The 17,675-nt window shown below is 42.1% G+C and overlaps 1 protein-coding gene across 2 annotated transcripts in view; it reads right to left on the bottom strand.

Annotated features, from left to right (window-relative positions):
• LOC135512522 (nuclear receptor subfamily 5 group A member 2) overlaps positions 1-13,552 on the bottom strand; it is a 101,038-nt gene extending 87,486 nt beyond the window's left edge. Inside the window, exons 1-3 of one of the 2 annotated variants that reach the window (XM_064934630.1) lie at positions 13,285-13,552; positions 4,290-4,421; positions 1,619-1,737 (exon numbers count right to left, since the gene is read on the bottom strand). In XM_064934630.1, the coding sequence (XP_064790702.1) occupies positions 1,619-1,737; positions 4,290-4,421; positions 13,285-13,345 (312 nt within the window). In that variant the 5' untranslated portion in view covers positions 13,346-13,552. Of the gene's footprint in view, positions 1-1,618; positions 1,738-2,002; positions 2,024-4,289; positions 4,422-13,284 lie in introns of those variants that run through there. The other variant, XM_064934631.1, reaches the window with a different exon arrangement.
• Positions 13,553-17,675: the final 4,123 nt, after the last annotated feature.

The raw sequence follows: 17,675 nt of genomic DNA, 5'->3' as shown, positions 1-17,675 counted from the left end.
TTTGATGAAAAGTATAGAATATACTTCTGTTCTCATTGTGAGTTTAAACAGAGTTTTAATACAATATTACGAGTAACATCATCAAATAGGTGTTCAGTATTTTCATGAAGCAACCTGTTGCAATTCCAGCCATATATACATTGGTATTCACACTTACACGGCCCTATGAAGACTTCAGAATTGACTTGTAAAATCTCCTCTATCTATCTCTCAATTTAATTATTTAAAAATATGAGTGTTAGAGTAAAAAATCCAATAAATTATATCCATAATTTACAGTTCCGGGATTACACCGTTCTACCTGCACCATTGAATTCGTTTTCAGAAGCAGCAGGAAAAATCTAATGGGGAAAAGGTATTAACGTATTCCCGATCCATACCAGCAGGAGAATCCCCTAAACCTGCCCATTTAAAAGTAAAATGATCAATATTTCACCAAATTCCAAACACAGATTTAATGTACAATCGCGATGCAGGGTCGTGACATGAAAATGAAACCGCACTAGACTCGAAACTAGACACAGTGGGCAGACAGTCTACTGACTTCGGCCAGACAAACACGCATCAACGTAATTACCCCCCCCCCCCCCCCCCCGCGCGTTCTATAAACAAGGTAAGCCACAAAATAAAGCGTGGATACCAACAACTGAATTTGCGTAAAGCCGCAAGATTTCAACGTCCAGGTTGTCCCAACTTCTCATTTGTGTTTTGTGTACAGTATGTGGCCTATGTTGAATTTGTGTGTCAGTACACTGTGTCTGTGTCTTTATCCAAATCTAGACTTTTCCCACAGCTTCTGTGTCTAACAGAGGTTATGGGAATATGGGAAGAGCCTAACGCAGACCAGTTAAAATGTACAGTATTTCACACATTTTCAAGTCAGTGATTGTGTGTGCGTGTGTGAGCGTGCATCCTGCTTGCCTGCGTGTGTGCATGTTTGTGTCCGCTTGCATGTGCCTATGTATGTGTGTATGTGTGTCTGTATAGGTTTAAAGTAGACTAACACTGTATTACTTTGTGTGCGTTTAGACATGAGTCCTGATACCACCCTTCTCAGACCCACGGCAGTGTGGTAGACTGGCGAGAAACGATAAAAACGCTCCAAACCCAATCTTTTCCCAGTCCAAAACACACAGCTTCCATTGAAATAACTACACAGTACAAAAAAATGACACCCCAAATATGTTCCTAAAACACAGACAGATCCCATTTAGAACTGTGCCGGTAGACATTTGCCACAGTTTATCGCAAACACAAGATGATTTCGCTGAAGACACTCATTTGAGATCTAATTTTAAGCAATGTTGCTATTGAAGGTATCCTCAAAGAAAACATTTAACATCTCATGGTCAGAAAACTGATGAAATCTATAACACCTGTTTTAAATGATGCCAGCCGAGGCAGAAATATGTAACGCATACACAGAACGGCTAGCTATACACAAATTGACATTAGAGATGAACATTATAGAAAATACGACTAAAATAGTCTACTTGAAACTTCATTGGACAAACAAATGTAGGAGTTAGCCTATAAGCAGCTATGTTCAAGAGAAGCACAGATGGACAATCTGATGAAAGGGTAGAAAAGGGGTAGAGAAAAAAAAAAAAGAACAAACCTTGCAGCTTTCGCAGGTGAGCAGCCCATAGTGGTATCCAGAAACCTTGTCGCCACAAACCGGACACATCTCATCCAAGTCTTCGTCATACGAGTAGTCCATCATTTTATAGTGGGGGGCTGCAATAGATAAAATACACACATGAGCACACAAAGAAGACTGTTTCGTTTGAAAGACCATCTCTGCCTAATGCAGTCATCTTTAACGTATACATCTGAATAACTTCACAATGAGCTTAGGTTCTGTAATATTTTGGCGACATCCATAAAATGTTCAATAGAATTTTAATTTTAATTTTAAAGCTTTTAAACAAAAAAGGGCATTTCACAAAACTATCATTTTTGAAGGAATAATGTTATTTGATGGAGCTGAAAGAAAATATACCTCTGTATCCCTCTTTGCAGCATTCACTCTTGCTCGCCAGTCGCAGACAGGGCAAACATATGAAACTGAGCTTCATAAATATTCATGATTTTAAGTTGTGAATTCATCCGGGAAATGGTAAAATAGAGTAAGGGATTCGAGGAGAAAATGTTACCGCCCACAGACAAATGAAGACATACAGTGTAACCTTTCGCTCTAACAGGCGAAATAAAAATACAAAACTGATACTGAAATTGAACTTACAAATGCGCTCATTAAATCGCTATTGTTCCTATCTGCTGTAGCCTGTATGTGTAGGCCTACATTTGTATTGACTTACCATAAGCCACTGCTTTAGCCCACATTTTACGTGCATGAATGCCGAATGCAATAGTTGCATTGACGAGAGGATATATGACAGTGCTATGCAAACTGCTGAACTGACATTTACAGTGGGTACAAAATGTTTTATTGTTCTTATAAAAAGTGGCAAACATCAAACAGAAAAATCCCAATGAATTCCAGAGCAGACTGGAAAACTGGCAAATTATTTCCCGACATTAGACTCTATATAAAATAATGTAGGCTAACTTTCAATTGCAATTGCATCTTTCTGCCTGTGCCTGCTGATTTCTTTCTCCAGTGACCATTTGATCTCGCAGCGTTTATAAGCGCTAAATATTAAGTTGAAAGAGGCAACAAGTCCTCTTGTGTTTTGAAAGTTCTGCAGTGCACTTTAAAAAAAACTTTTAATAGAGTTAGCTGATAATGTAGCCTATTACTTACTATATTACAAACATATCTGCCTGCACGAAAAATCCCTTCGATAGGAAAGTGTCAGGCCTCGTATGTTGATGACAGGAGAGCAGAACCCATGGATAGCCCAAGTTGTATGCGAACTCTGAGTCGTTTGGATTTTTGCCAAGTTCAGACAGCTTTTCTGTAACCTACGGATATCACCTAAGCTATCGAATCTTACTTATGGTCTCTTAAGCACGTGCAGCCTCAAAACTATATCCAGTTAAAATGTAGATTTTTAAAATATATGTTTAAATGAATTGGAGAGAGGCATTTGCTTGTGCACTCACACAGAGAAACTACCCGTGTAAAGTGAAACAGAATGTCACAAAGAAATTCTAGCCCTTTATTCCTTGAGGTTGATGTTCCTTTATCAGGTGTTTAAAAAAAATCAAAGCCACATGAGACTTGATTTTAAAACAAATGTAAATGTACAATTGGCAAAATGAAGGGATTTACAGATATTAATTCGATAGGCCTGCAAGAGAAGTATTTTTTCGATGAGAATTTTAGTTATTTTATTTCCATATCTTATTCAACTTTGGGAAATTCAAGCAAAGCACTAGTCTAGAATTGTGAGAAATAACACCTAAACCAAATTGCCACAACGGGTTATAGGTGATAGTTTGTAAACTAAACACATTTTACTTGGATACATTTTTATCTAACTCAACTGGGTATTTTTCAATCATTACATAGGCCTACGAATTTTTGTTTTAGGACTATTGCTACTCTGACACAAAGACTAGACTATATGATTTGCACGCTCGCATTTGCATTCTGGAGTAAAGATTCTACATGCATCACCCTTTTGTATATCAACTTTTGCCTTTTGACAGAAACGTGACATTAACTAAAATATTTTATCCAGAATAAAACAGTTATTTTAATATCACTGACATAATTTTGCATGGTACTGAAATCGAGGTTTAAAAGATAATAGCCCAGAGTTAGTGACATTTTGGGAATTCCAATTTTTCAGGATTTAACAACTGCTGGCGAATCAGATCATGCATATTACGCAAATTGTAGATATCGGTGGGCTTTCGGGTGGTTTACTTATTAGCCTAGTAAAATATCATCAGATGACGTTGGCTATATGATAGATAAACTGTGGCGTTTAATTTCGTAATATGTTGGAATAAAAAACAATGAATTAAACCGAATGATATCTGACAGTGAGTATTGGGAGTTTAATGAATTCATAGAGTGCACAAAACAATCATTTGGCATGGACTATTTGGATCGAATTTGGGTAGGGTAAATTCGCAAGTGCAACATCTTGACGGTCCCTGTGCACCCTGATATTGTTGCACAATGCATGATCAGCAAATACGTGAACTATGAGAGAGGCAAGCGCGAGAGGCAAGACGAGTTTGTTGTCTTATTCTGTCTAACACTGCCAGGTCTTTCGCCTGGTATTGTGCACAAATGACACAACTTACGATTGTGATAAGGCACAAGGGACATGCGGTCTACAATATTGCGTACATCGATCTCAATCTCTTACCTTGCATATTCCTTTGCATGTGCCCCTGTTCTCCATGCGATCGAACGAGTCCCAAAGATTCCGTGTCGGCTTTGGGCAGCATGACAGCTCCGCTGGGCTGAGCGGGAGACTCAGCTCCGTCCGGTGGACCACCTGGACGGGAGAGGATCACCACAGGTTCTCTCACACACACACCAGAGAAAAGTGACTTCCCAAATCCCGCGCGCTCACTGTGTGGTTCAACTGCAGCCGGCTCGGGTTAAACTGACATCATATGTCGAGGCTACATACCCAGTAGGTAGCCTGCAACGGCGAGCCCAATGTAAATTAATTCTGAATAGCGCTCTTGCGTAAATTGCAATACGGAGCAATGCCGCTGAACCTAGAATATGAGCATGGTTTCGCCGCGAAGTTGAGGAGTGGAGCGCACTGATTTCCAGTTCTCTCTCTAGCTCTGTCTGTGATGAAAATAACAAATCTACCCGGGCAACGATACATCTATCTATACGCTGGCCTTTCCACGTCTTTTTTTGACCAGGGTCTTGAAAGTGTAGTTAGCGAACTGTAAGGAACTTTCGGGCTGGATGGCAAAGACTGTCACGCCGGCCCCTCCTTCGCGTAAGGTTGGACTCGGTCTATCTGTGATGTAGTGGGAAGTGAAGTTCGGTCCTATCCTTGCTGCTTTGTTTACTCCACACTGACACCGCTGCCTCGCGCCAATCAGGGGCTCATGGACTCTGACATCACACTGTTAGCTCCAATCGCGTGCGGAGATAGGCAACATCACTTCTAACCGGTTTTCCACACACTGTCTAAATCACAGCTGTTTATACAGTATATGATGGACTTAATAAAAGCAGTGGGATAACAAGGAAATAAACGAAGGTGAATGTTAAAATAAAACGAGCTTAGACACAGAGGAGCGGAAGACAAATAGCCTACACAATGAGGTACAGTATGATAATAGTAACGAGTTATAACTTATTCGTTCTCATTAGGGTTTTTATAAGGAACAGGTAGCCGATAAATTACGGGGAAACTTTGCGCGCAAACGTACCATTTTACTGAAACCTAATGCCATGTTCGTTTTACGCTTAATTCCAAAATATTATCTATATTCATCCGATGCAATTGTGACAAAACCATACATTTGACCCAAATGTTCCTTGTTTTATGCTAATATCCCAAAACATATTGCCATGTCTTTGGCAAAATATTTGCATTTTAAAAAGTAGCAAAGTTATAATATGATATATTGCTTAAGGCGAAATGTATTTGCGTTTTTTAAATAGGCTACCAAACGTTCTCAATTACTTGTATAAATGATCTAATTTCTCTCCTTAATATTTACAGAAATCAATACAGGACGGGAAATATCAATTCATGTAGACCTACACTCTAAACCCCAATTGTGCTGGGGACAATAAAGGCCACTCTAAAATGTGCAGGTTTTTTACACAACACAATGCCACATTTGTCTCAAGTTTTGAGGGAGTGTGCAATTGGCATGCTGACTGCAGGAATGTCCACCAAAACTGTTGCCAGATAATTTAATGCTCATTTCTCTACCATAAGCCACCTCCAATTTAATTTGAGAGAATATGGCAGTACATCCAACCGGACTAAATACCGCAGACCACGCTTAACCATGCCAGCCCAGGACCTCCACATCCGTCTTCTTCACCTGCGGGATGTCTTGAGACTAGCCACCTGGACAGATGATGAAACTGAATATTTCTGTCTGTAATTAAGCCCTTTTGTGGGGGAAAACTAATTCTGATTGACTGGGCCTGGCTCCCCAGTGGGTGGGCCTATGTTCTCCCAGGTCCACCCATGGCTGCACCCCTGCCCAGTCATGTGAAATCCATAGATTAGGGCATAATTTATTTATTTCAATTGACTGATTTCCTTATATGAACTGTAACTCAGTAAAATCTTGAAATTGTTGCATGTTGCTTTTATATTTTTGTTCAGTATATAAATAGCTCTCTAAAATATGCAATGACTGGCATGATGAGGAAAACTGATTATGCACTACCCAATTTCAAAATTGCACCTTATGCATTCTACTGTTACAACTTGCAAGAGTAAGTTGATGTGACTTCTCATTTAGTTACTGTAATACTTACTTTTCATTGAATTAGTTCCAGTGGCATGTATTCATGAATGCCCAGGGAAGCCAGACCCCCCCCCCCCCCCCACACACACACATTTTTAAATAAATAAATAAACATACAAAATAATTTATATTTTAATTTATATTTTACAGCGCCCATTTGTCTCTGTATGTGTAGCCCATCTGGTTAAAAAGAGAATTACATTGTTGCTGCCCATAGCATTGAATGCGAGGGAAGCCAGTGAGCACTTGGCCTCCCTTGATACAAAAAGTGTAAAATAATAACCAATCAGCGTTGAGCTAAACTGAGTGATCTCAGCTGTGAATGGTCCTGGCGCACCAAAAAAAAGTGTCAAGGGAAGCCCGTTTGAATTTGGCTTCACACCAATCACATTTCATTAGAAGCCAAATGTCATTGACAGAAAATTTGAATTGTTGCATCTCGTTGTGTCATTGTCCTCCAGTGGCTAGATAGCTAGCTAAAATCATCCCTTTTCTAAATTAGCCATGGATGGAAATAGGGATTTGGACTTGTGGACTTGTGGGTTTACTTAATTCTCCGTACTGGCCAATGATTATAACGGCTATTCTGATCCAACCATAAATTCATACATTGTGCACCTGGCTTGAGAGTATGGAATTCAACATGTAGCTAGATGTAGTAACGTTAGGCTAATGTTAACTAGCTGGCCTGGTTCATCATTGCCCATGAAAGGAAGTTAGGCTAGTGAGCAAGGATTTTAGTCAGGTAGGAAAACAAAAACTAAAAGCGTATCTGACAGAGTCATAGACCTGTTTAGGCAACATGAAAGAGGAGGATGGCATTGGCGTTTCTCTACAAGTAGGGTGAGTCAACTATGTTTTTTCTACTTGCACGCATGCATGCACACACACGGAAATAAGTACAATGGAAAGCCACATCATATTTAGCTTACATTGATTGGATTATATAGTTTTTTGGTATATTTTAATGTATTAGACTAAGCATAGGTGATTTAGATTATGTTGAGAAAAAAGAAGGAACCTGCACACTGCTCTTGATAGTATCACTGCTCTTTCATAAGCTTTACGTATCACCCTCACAGCCTTTGTCAGAGCTTTATGTTATGTAACTGTTTGTTACATGCAATATGTTTTGTGGACTTCACAGGACAGATGATGCTCTCCGGTTTGTGATGAAACAAAGGTTTGTTTGAATTTACTTTGCCACTGTGTCTTCTTATTGCCTCGGCTTTAGGCCTATATATCACGGTGCCAAGGCGTATGAACTAACCGGTTATAGAGCAAACAACACAATTATCACAACACAGGTTGTAATATGGCTTTTTTTCCCTGGCTTGGCTTCCCCAGTGATTTTACCCACACACGGCTACTGCTGAGTTCAACTTCCTAGAAGGATGACTTGTGGTTTAAAGTGTAGGCATAACGAGGAGAGACAACATTAGTGACATGGACCATTGAATTAAAACCACAAAATGAAAATCAGGATTTGTGTGTGTTAAAATAGGCAAATAAGACATTAGCGTATTTTCACATGCATGTATGCACACACACACACACATTTTTATTTTAAGGTTTGGCTCTGCGGAAACCAACATAATTCAGTCTTATTGAAAAATTATGCACAGCGGTCCTAGAACCAAATATTACATATCAAAGGTCAACTCGAGACACACTGTATCTGAGAGGTCCTAAGGCACGCTGTGCACACACACACACACACACACACACACACACACACACACACACACACACACACACACACACACACACACACACACACACACACACACACACACACACACACACACACACACACACACACACACACACACACACACACACACACACACACACACACACACACAACTGCTTGGAGTAAGTCTGAACATAATAAAATGCTGCACTGCCTTTTTAACAACACTCACTATCAACAAGGCAGGTCATACAGGCTCTAGTTCTGTTGCACCTGGACTACTGTTCAGTCGTGTGGTCAGGTGCCACAAAGAGGGACATTGGAAAATTACAATTGGCTCAGAACAGAACAGCATGGCTGGCCCTTAAATATAGATGAAGAGCTAACGTTAATAATATGCATGTTAATCTCTCATGGCTCAAAGTGGAGGAGAGATTGACTTCATCACTGCTTGTTTTTGTTAGAAGTGTTGACATGCTGAATGCACCAAGGTGTCTGTTTAAACTACTAGCACAAGGCTCGGACACCCATGCATCTCCCACAAGACATGCCACCAGATGTCTCTTCACAATCCTAAAGTCTAGAACAGACTATGGGAGATGCACAGTACTACATAGAGCCATGGGTACATGGAACTCTATTTCAAATAAAAAATAAAATAATTTTATTGGTCCCATACACATGGTTAGCAGATGTTATTACGAGTGTAGCAAAATGCTTGTGCTTCTAGTTCCGACAGTGCAGTAATATCTAACAAGTAATCTAACAATTCCACAACAACTACCTAATACAAACAAATCTAAGTAAAGAGATTGAATAAGAACATATACACTACCGTTCAAAAGTTTGGGTCACATAGAAATGTCCTTGTTTTGAAAGAAAAGTGCATTTTTTGTCTATTAAAATAACATACAATTGATCAGAAATACAGTGTAGACATTGTTAATGTTGTAAATGACTGTTGTAGCTGGAAACAGAAATAGAATATCTACATAGGCATAGAGAGACCCATTATCAGCAACCATCACTCCTGTGTTCCATTGGCACACTGTGTTAGCTAATCCAAGTTTATAATTTTAAAAAGATAATTGGTCATTAGAAAACCCTTTTGCAATTATGTTAGCACAGCTGAAAACTGTTGTCCTGATTAAAGAAGCAATACAACTGGCCTTCTTTGGACAAGTTGAGTATCTGGAGCATCAGCATTTGTGAGTTCGATTACAGGCTCAAAATGGCTAGAAACAAAGAAACTCTTCTGAAACTCGTCAGTCTATTCTTATTCTGAGAAATGAAGGCTATTCCATGCGAGAAATTGCCAAGAAACTGAAGATCTCGTACAAAGCTGTGTACTACTCCCTTCACAGAACAGCGCAAACTGGCTCTAACCAGAATAGAAAGAGGAGTGGGAGGCCCCGGTGCACAACTGAGCAAGAGGACATTAGAGTGTCTAAAAGGCCAGCATCCCAGAGTTGCCTCTCCACTGTTGATGTTGAGACTGGTGTTTTGCGGGTACTATTTAATGAAGCTGCCAGTTGAGGACTTGTGAGGCATTCAGCTACAATAGTCATTTACAACTGTATTTCTGATCAATTTGATGTTATTTTAATGGACAAAAAAGTGCTTTTCTTTAAAAAACAAGGACATTTCTGTGACCACAAACTTTTGAACGGTAGAATACATGTAAATATATGGACGAGTGACGACGGAGTGGCATAGGCAAGATGCAATAGATGTTATAAAAATACAGTATGTACATATGGGATGAGTAATGCAAGATATGTAAACATTATTAAAGTGGCATAATTAAAGTGACTAGTGATCTATTTATTAAAGTGCCCAATGATTTCAAGTTTGTATGTAGGCAGCAGCCTCTCTGTGCTAGGGATAGCTGTTTAACAGTCTGATGGCCTTTGAGATAGAAGCTATTTTTCAGTATCTCGTTCCCAGCTTTTATGCACCTGTACTGACCTCACCTTCTGAATGGTAGCGGGGTGAACAGCAGTGGCTTAGGTGGTTGTTGCCCTTGATGATCTTCTTGGCCTTCCTGGGACAACGTGTGCTGCAGGTGTCCTGGAGGACAGGTAGTTTGCTCCCGGTGATGCATTGTGCAGACCGCTCCACCCTCTGGAGAGTCCTGCAGTTGTGGGCGGTGCAGTTTCCTTACCAGGAGGTGATACAGCCTGACAGAATGCTTTCAATTGTGCATCTGTAAAAGTTTGTGAGTGTTTAAGGTGACAGCCAAATTTCTTCAGCCTCCTTAGGTTGAAGAGACGTTGTTGCGGCTTCTTCACCACACTGTCTGTGTGGGTGGACCATTTCAGTTTGTCTGTGACATGTACACTGCAGAACTTAAAAGGAGATGATTCTGGACTTCAGGAAACAGCAGATGGAGCACCCCCCTATCCACATTGACGGGACAGCCGTGGAGAAGGTTGAATGTTTTGTTGACATTGAGTGAGAGGTTGTTTTCCTGACACCACACTCTGAGTGCCGTCACCTCCTCCCTATAGGCTGTCTCGTCGTTGTTGGTGATCAAGCGTACTACTGTTGTGTCATCTGCAAATTTGATGATTGAGTTGGAGGTGTACATGGTCATGCAGTCATGGGTGAACAGGGAGTACAGGAGGGAGCTGAGCACGCACCCTTGTGGGGCCCTAGTGTTGAAGATCAGCGAAGTGGAGATGTTGTTTCCTACCTTCACCACCTGGGGGCGGCCCGTCGGGAACTCCAGGACCCAATTGCACAGGGCTGGTTGAGACCCAGGGCCTCAAGCTTAATGATGAGCTTGGAGGGTAGTATGGTGTTGAATGCTGAACTGTAGTCAATGAACAGCATTCGTACATAGGTATTGCTCTTGTCCAGATGGGATAGGGCAGTGTGATGGCGATTGCATTGTCTGTGGACCTATTGGGGCGGTATGCAAATTGAAGTGGGTCTAGGGTGGCAGGTAAGGTGGAGGTGGTATGATCCTTGACTAGTCTCTCAAAGCACTTCATGATGACAGAAGTGAGTGCTACGGGGCGATAGTCATTTAGGGCCTTGTATTCATCCCGGAAGTTATAGTTGCAGTGATCCAGTGTATTGCCAGCACGAGTGCTACAATCAATATGCTTGATAGAATTTAGGCAGCCTTGTTCTCAAATTAGCTTGGTATCATGGTAAGATTTAAAATACACCTTATGGAACAGCGGGGACTGTGAAGAGACACATACACAGACACATATACACCTGATAAGACACACACTCTACACATGGATGTTGTATTGTAAATATGTGATAGTGGAGTAGTGGCCTAAGGGAACACACTAAATGTATTGGGTAAAGTGTTATGAAATGTAATGTAATATTTGAAATTGTAAATAACTGTCTTGACCTCAGGTGATTGTTATGTGTACCAGGTGGGTGAAAGGTAATTTGTGAAACACACACACACACACACACACACACACACACACACACACACACACACACACACACACACACACACACACACACACACACACACACACACACACACACACACACACACACACACACACACACACTGATTTCATTATACCCTATCCATTAGACATAATCTTTTAATTCAAATGTAATTATCTTTTCTTACATAAACTACAAATTAATAATTATTTCCAAACTATCAAATAGGCAATACTACTAATAATTGTTGCAATTGTGGTGTTTTATCATTCTAAATAACATGAATTTTTTTGAATTTCTCATGCATATTGTTCATGCGGTGTAAAGGGGTTACTATGAATTTGACAGTAGCTTACAGGAAGCTTGATGGTAAGCAACATTCTGTATTTCATATTACAGTACACCTACTGTAATATAAATACGGTATCAAAGCAAGTACTGTGTAATGACACAGTACAATACCATAACATTGCCTGGATTATACTTTTAAAAAGAAATGTTACCGTAATCGAAATGAATTAATGAATAGATGAATTTCATAGTATTTTACTGTAGTTACAAAGGATTGGTGCAAGCAGGTTGGCTTCTAGGTAAAGTGTTCACACATTACAGTATGTTAATGTATATTTTATGTTTTATATCACTTGCATTTCTAGAGGCCTTTTAACAAAGGCTTCCAAGCTGGCAGCATCTACATGGTAAAATAGACCACAAGGACATGGTAAACTGCTCAACCATTTAAGGTTCAAGTCTTGCTACCACTCCAATCTGTCCCCTATACAAATTGATGGGGCACTATAACTAAATTGGTAAATTGGTATGTTAATGAGCCAGAAACAACAATACCATGCACCCGCTAGTGGTCAAAAGGTTTTTGGCACTGCAAAGATACAGAATGGTGCTGTATTATGTGGGGTGGAATTACAGTACTATTCGAAATACAGCAATCATTTCCCCGCCCACAACATTTTCCCACATTGCACCATTAATTTACAGTAAGCTGCAGTAAAACGTTTCAGAGTATTTTACAGTTGATAATACCCCAAATTACCATATCATTTAAAGTCTTGATAATTTCCGAGCATAAGGCTACTCTGCAATTATTTCATCTAGAGAATTAACATTTAAACCGAACACTAGTACTTCTACAAGCACATCAAAATGTCACAGCAAAGTTGTAAAACACAATAGCCTCATATACCACTTAGACTGTAAAGTGTTGGGCAACTCGTTTCAGTCAGATTGCTGGAATGCGTTTGCCTGTTATGTTTACGATTAGAATGCACCAATTATTTACTTTTAAAATCTACTAAACTTTGAATAGTAATCAATGTTGAAAAGCTCATCATCTTCTCTGATATTTTCCTGAAACAATTGCAAGCTGTAGCCTATCGATGATGATGCCCCGACTTGTTGCAATCGAGACCACACGTTGAAGCTACCTCATTTGCAACATCTGCTAACATCTACCTTTAACACAAATGACTATTTTATGCATATAAAAACATTTGCATTGTGTTTTTGTAGCAAAAAAGAACAGTACATTGTATATAAGCCTAAGAGGGAAAATGTCATGGATGTTATTCAACAACGCAAATCAAATGGACATTCAAAAGGTTAATTGAGAAAATATGCAAGTTTACACTGTATTCATGGAAACATCAAAGTCTAATAAAACAGTCTAATAAAGAAATGAGGTATAGAGGGGCCTCTTGAAACATGGCACACTGCACCATACACTGCACACGGAGCCATGTTACAACACATTAGTCCCTACTCACCTGCACGAGCCAGGTCCTCTGTAGAGTTGCACTGGTCTCTCTCAGGGCTGGAAGAAGACATACTCGAGTCCCAATCCACAGCTCCAGAGAGTAAACATCTAACTCCTAACAACAGTGATCGACACTCGTAACCTCTTTCATTCTGTGAGAATTCATTGGGACAATCAGAGCAATGAAGAGGGCTGAGACTTTAGGGGTTAAAAAGTTAGTTAGCTCTGAAGTCAAGTGAACTCGCCCTGGTGAACCTCTCTCTCCCTCCTTTCAAACATCCCCCTTATACGCACACACAAATAGCCTGCCTCCCCCACCCCCCATCCAATCCATGTAGTGACCTGCGTTAAACTAGTATTCAAACTGCTGGGCTGGGATTGGTCCTGGGGTGGTCAGGTGGTTGATAAGGGCTGGTTATAAAGTGACACAGATATGGGGTCACTGGCAGATCTGAGAGAGAGAGAGAGAGAGAGAGAGAGAGAGAGAGAGAGAGAGAGAGAGAGAGAGAGAGAGAGAGAGAGAGAGAGAGAGAGAGAGAGAGAGAGAGAGAGAGAGAGAGAGAGAGAGAGAGAGAGAGAGAGAGAGAGAGAGAGAGAGAGAGAGAGAGAGAGAGAGAGAGAGAGAGAGAGAGAGATCATTCGCTGAAGAGATGAATGTGTAACTTCAACTGTAATGTATTCCATGCATTGATGTCAATGCAAGAGTACAACTCATCCTTACAAAGGTCCCACCTACTAAACCATGCCTCCCGCTGGGTCAAATCTTAATAACCCAGTGTCAACAGCTCTTTTTAAAGAAAACCACCCTACTAAGTGACCCAACACCTGCAACAAAGCAGTTGGATTTTCTGGGGTTTTGTAGTTGAAAACTGTGCACGTTGAGCATAACTCTTCAACCCTGTTACCCAACAATTAAAACAATTTTGGGGGAACTTGCATTCAATTGCCCCACCTTGTTACTATCATCAAGCTTCCATTCCCTCTGTCACAAGGGGATTTATGGCTGATTTAAGATGAAAACCTCAACCCTGTTACAGTCAACCCTGTTAATTAAATGGCACTTTATTGGCACTTACTTTGAATTCGCAGAGGTCTTGCTTGAAGTCGAGGCGGTGATTTTAAGCATGAAGGACTGAAAACACAGATGGACTTTTCGGAAGGGTTGGGGCTAGTGTGCGAGCTTTGGCATAGACTTTGACGGGGGGTAGAGACTTATCTGCTGTTCCCGTCAACAGCTTCACCCCCAGCATCAAACCAAGTAGCTAGCTAGGCAATGCAACATTTGTCTCTGGGCTCTGAAATGATTCCAGATACAAATGAAAGAAGGGGATGAAAAACCCAAACTTTCTTTTGGGTACACATTTACTTCCCTATCTGGCAGGGGGCAACACGTGTTTATACCAAATCCTGAAGCAGGTTCCATTGACCTTCCCGATCTGATAAGGAACTCATTATAATGACCTGAGCTCAGTCCAACAACACACTGCCCAGCATCATTAAAGTCTAATCAACTGCTCCTAGCGCCTCATATCCAGGAAACCAGATCACTCCGCTTGTTCTCTTCATCCGCTGGACAATATAAACATTCAGTTGCTTCCAAAAATGCAGTCCAAGATCAGCATCCATTGTGTCGTTCTCAGTTGTAAATACTGTATCAGGAGGTGAGTGGACAACGTATTGTAGTGAAGTCAGGGGGTAGTCCTGACCGGGGCTTGACCCCAGCCTTGCAACTGTCAACCCAACATGTTGGCTGATAGGCCAAGACATGAGATCCTCTTGTTGAGGTCAGAAGGTGTTTATTCAAGTTTATTCTTATTTTTTACTTAAAGACATCCTTCGCCAGTAAATTTTGACATTTTCCTGTTGTATAAATACAGTAAAGTACACACACTAAATAAAGGGTAAAAATATATATATTTTGAGCAAAATAGTGTTTTTTAGACACAACTGCAAACTTCAAGGAGTAGGGCATTCAAGGAGTTGGGCTGATGGGAAGTCGTGATTATTGTATTATTATACCATCAGCCTCCCCCCTTGCTTGAGGAATGGTAGAAGAGTAATAGAGAACAATAGAGGAAAGGCCCACCCCCCCACTTGTGCAATGTCATGACTTACTTGGACCACCTATTAAGATGTGCCTTCTGTTAAAGATGTCCTCGGGTGACTTTTACAGTTGAAAAGCGATATCCCAAGTCTCAATACAGTACACACAAAAGGGTAAAAAAAAATGCGTTGTTGAGAAAAGTTTTTTTAGACACAACTGCAAACTTCAAGGAGTAGGGCATTCAAGGTGTTGGTCTGACGGGAATCCATGAGGTCATCGTCCTCCCACCCTTGCTTGAGAAACAATAGAAAGCAAAAGAGGAAAGACTCACCCCCCACACTTGTGCTATGTCAATACTTATAGGTGGACAACCTATTAAGTAGTGTCTTTTGTGAAGTAAATCAGGTGTTAAATAAGGTGAAAATGAGGGAGGTCGATGACATCTGAGGGCACCATCAGACCAACTCCTTGAATGGCCTACTCCATGAAGTTTGCACGTGTGTCTAAAAAACACAATTTTGATCAAAAAAACATTTTTTTACAAAAAAAATGTGCAATGTTTTATTACATTTAAAAAAAGTAACCTTTATTTAACTAGTTAAGAATAAAATGTTATTTAGAATGATGGCCTTCCCCCTGGAAACATTGTCTTCAATATACCCAAGATTGTAATGGTTTTCTTGTGGGGAAAGAGAGGCGGACCAAAATGCAGTGTGGTTAGTTTTGTGCATCTTTAATAAAGATGAAAGTACGACAATCTACAAAACAAGAAACGTGCAAAAACCAAAACAGTCCTATCTGGTGCCACAAACAAAGACAGGAACAATCACCCACAAAACCCAACACAAAACAGGCTACCTAAATATGGTTCCCAATCAGAGACAATGACTAACACCTGCCTCTGATTGAGAACCATATCAGGCCTAACATAGAAATGGACAAACCAGACACACAACATAGAATGCCCACCCAGCTCACGTCCTGACCAACACTAAAACAAGGAAAACACACACAAACGATGGTCAGAACGTGACAGTACCCCCCCCCCCCCAAGGTGCGTACTCCGAACGCACAACCTAAACCTATAGGGGAGGGTCTGGGTGGGCATCTGTCCGCGGTGGCGGCTCTGGCGCTGGACGTGGACCCCACTCCATAATTGTCTTAGTCCCCCTCCTTAGCGTCCCTTGAGTGGCGACCCTCGCCGCTAACCTTGGCCTAGGAACCCTAACAACGGGCCACACTGGACTGAGGGGCAGCTCCGGACTGAGGTGCAGCTCGGGACTGAGGAAGCTCAGGACTGAGAAGAAGCTCAGGACTGAGAGGAAGCTCAGGACTGAGAGGAAGCTCAGGACTGAGAGGAAGCTCAGGACTGAGAGGAAGCTCAGGCAGGTTGATGAATCGAGCAGATCCTGGCTGGCTGGTGGTTCCGGTAGATCCTGGCTGACTGGCGGTTCCGTCAGATCCTGGCTGACTGGCGGTTCCGGCAGATCCTGGCTGACTGGCGGATCCTGGCTGACTGGCGGATCTGGAAGATCCTGGCTGACCCTGGCTGACTGGCAGTTCTGGCAGATCCTGGCTGAATGGCGGATCCTGGCTGAATGGCAGTTCTGGCAGATCCTGGCTGAATGGCGGATCCTGGCTGACAGGCGGATCCTGGCTGACTGGCGGATCCTGGCTGACTGGCGGATCCTGGCTGACTGGCGGATCCTGGCTGACTGGCGGATCCTGGCAGTTCTGGAAGATCCTGGCAGACTGGCGGATCCTGGCTGACTGGAAGTTCTGGCAGATCCTGGCTGAATGGCGGATCTGGCGGCGCTGGGCAGACTGGCGGTGCTGGGCAGACTGGCGGCACTGGCGGCGCTGGGCAGGCTGGCGGCGCTGGGCAGGCTGGCGGCGCTGGCGGCGCTGGGCAGATTGGTGGCTCAGGCGGCGCTGGACAGAGGAGCTCTGGCGCCTCTGGACTAAGGGGCTCTGGCGCCTCTGGACTGAGGGGCGGAAACTCTGGTAGCGCCGGACAGGCGGGAGCACCTGTGTTGATGGGACAGAGAGACAGCCTGGTGCGGGGAGCCGGCACTGGTGGTACCGGGCCGGGGACACCCACCTCCGGGTGAGTGCAAGGAATAGGACACACCGGGTTGTGAAGGTGTACTGGAGACCTGGTGTGTATAGCCGGCATCAAATCCCCCAGAACTCCAACACACGTTTCAGGCTGAGTACGAGGAACTGACACAGGTGGCATCGGACAGCTAACACGCTCCTCAGGGCGAATGCCGTGCATACTATGCCAAACCAACAGCTTTCTCTCTACTCTGTCCAATACATCCTCAACACTCTCAGACTCAGCCCTCAGCTTCGCC

This window comes from Oncorhynchus masou, chromosome 24 (assembly GCF_036934945.1).
Source record: "Oncorhynchus masou masou isolate Uvic2021 chromosome 24, UVic_Omas_1.1, whole genome shotgun sequence".
Classification (NCBI taxonomy): domain Eukaryota; kingdom Metazoa; phylum Chordata; class Actinopteri; order Salmoniformes; family Salmonidae; genus Oncorhynchus; species Oncorhynchus masou.
Note: the sequence above shows the minus strand (reverse complement) of the source record. Positions and strands in the feature narration are given on the sequence as shown.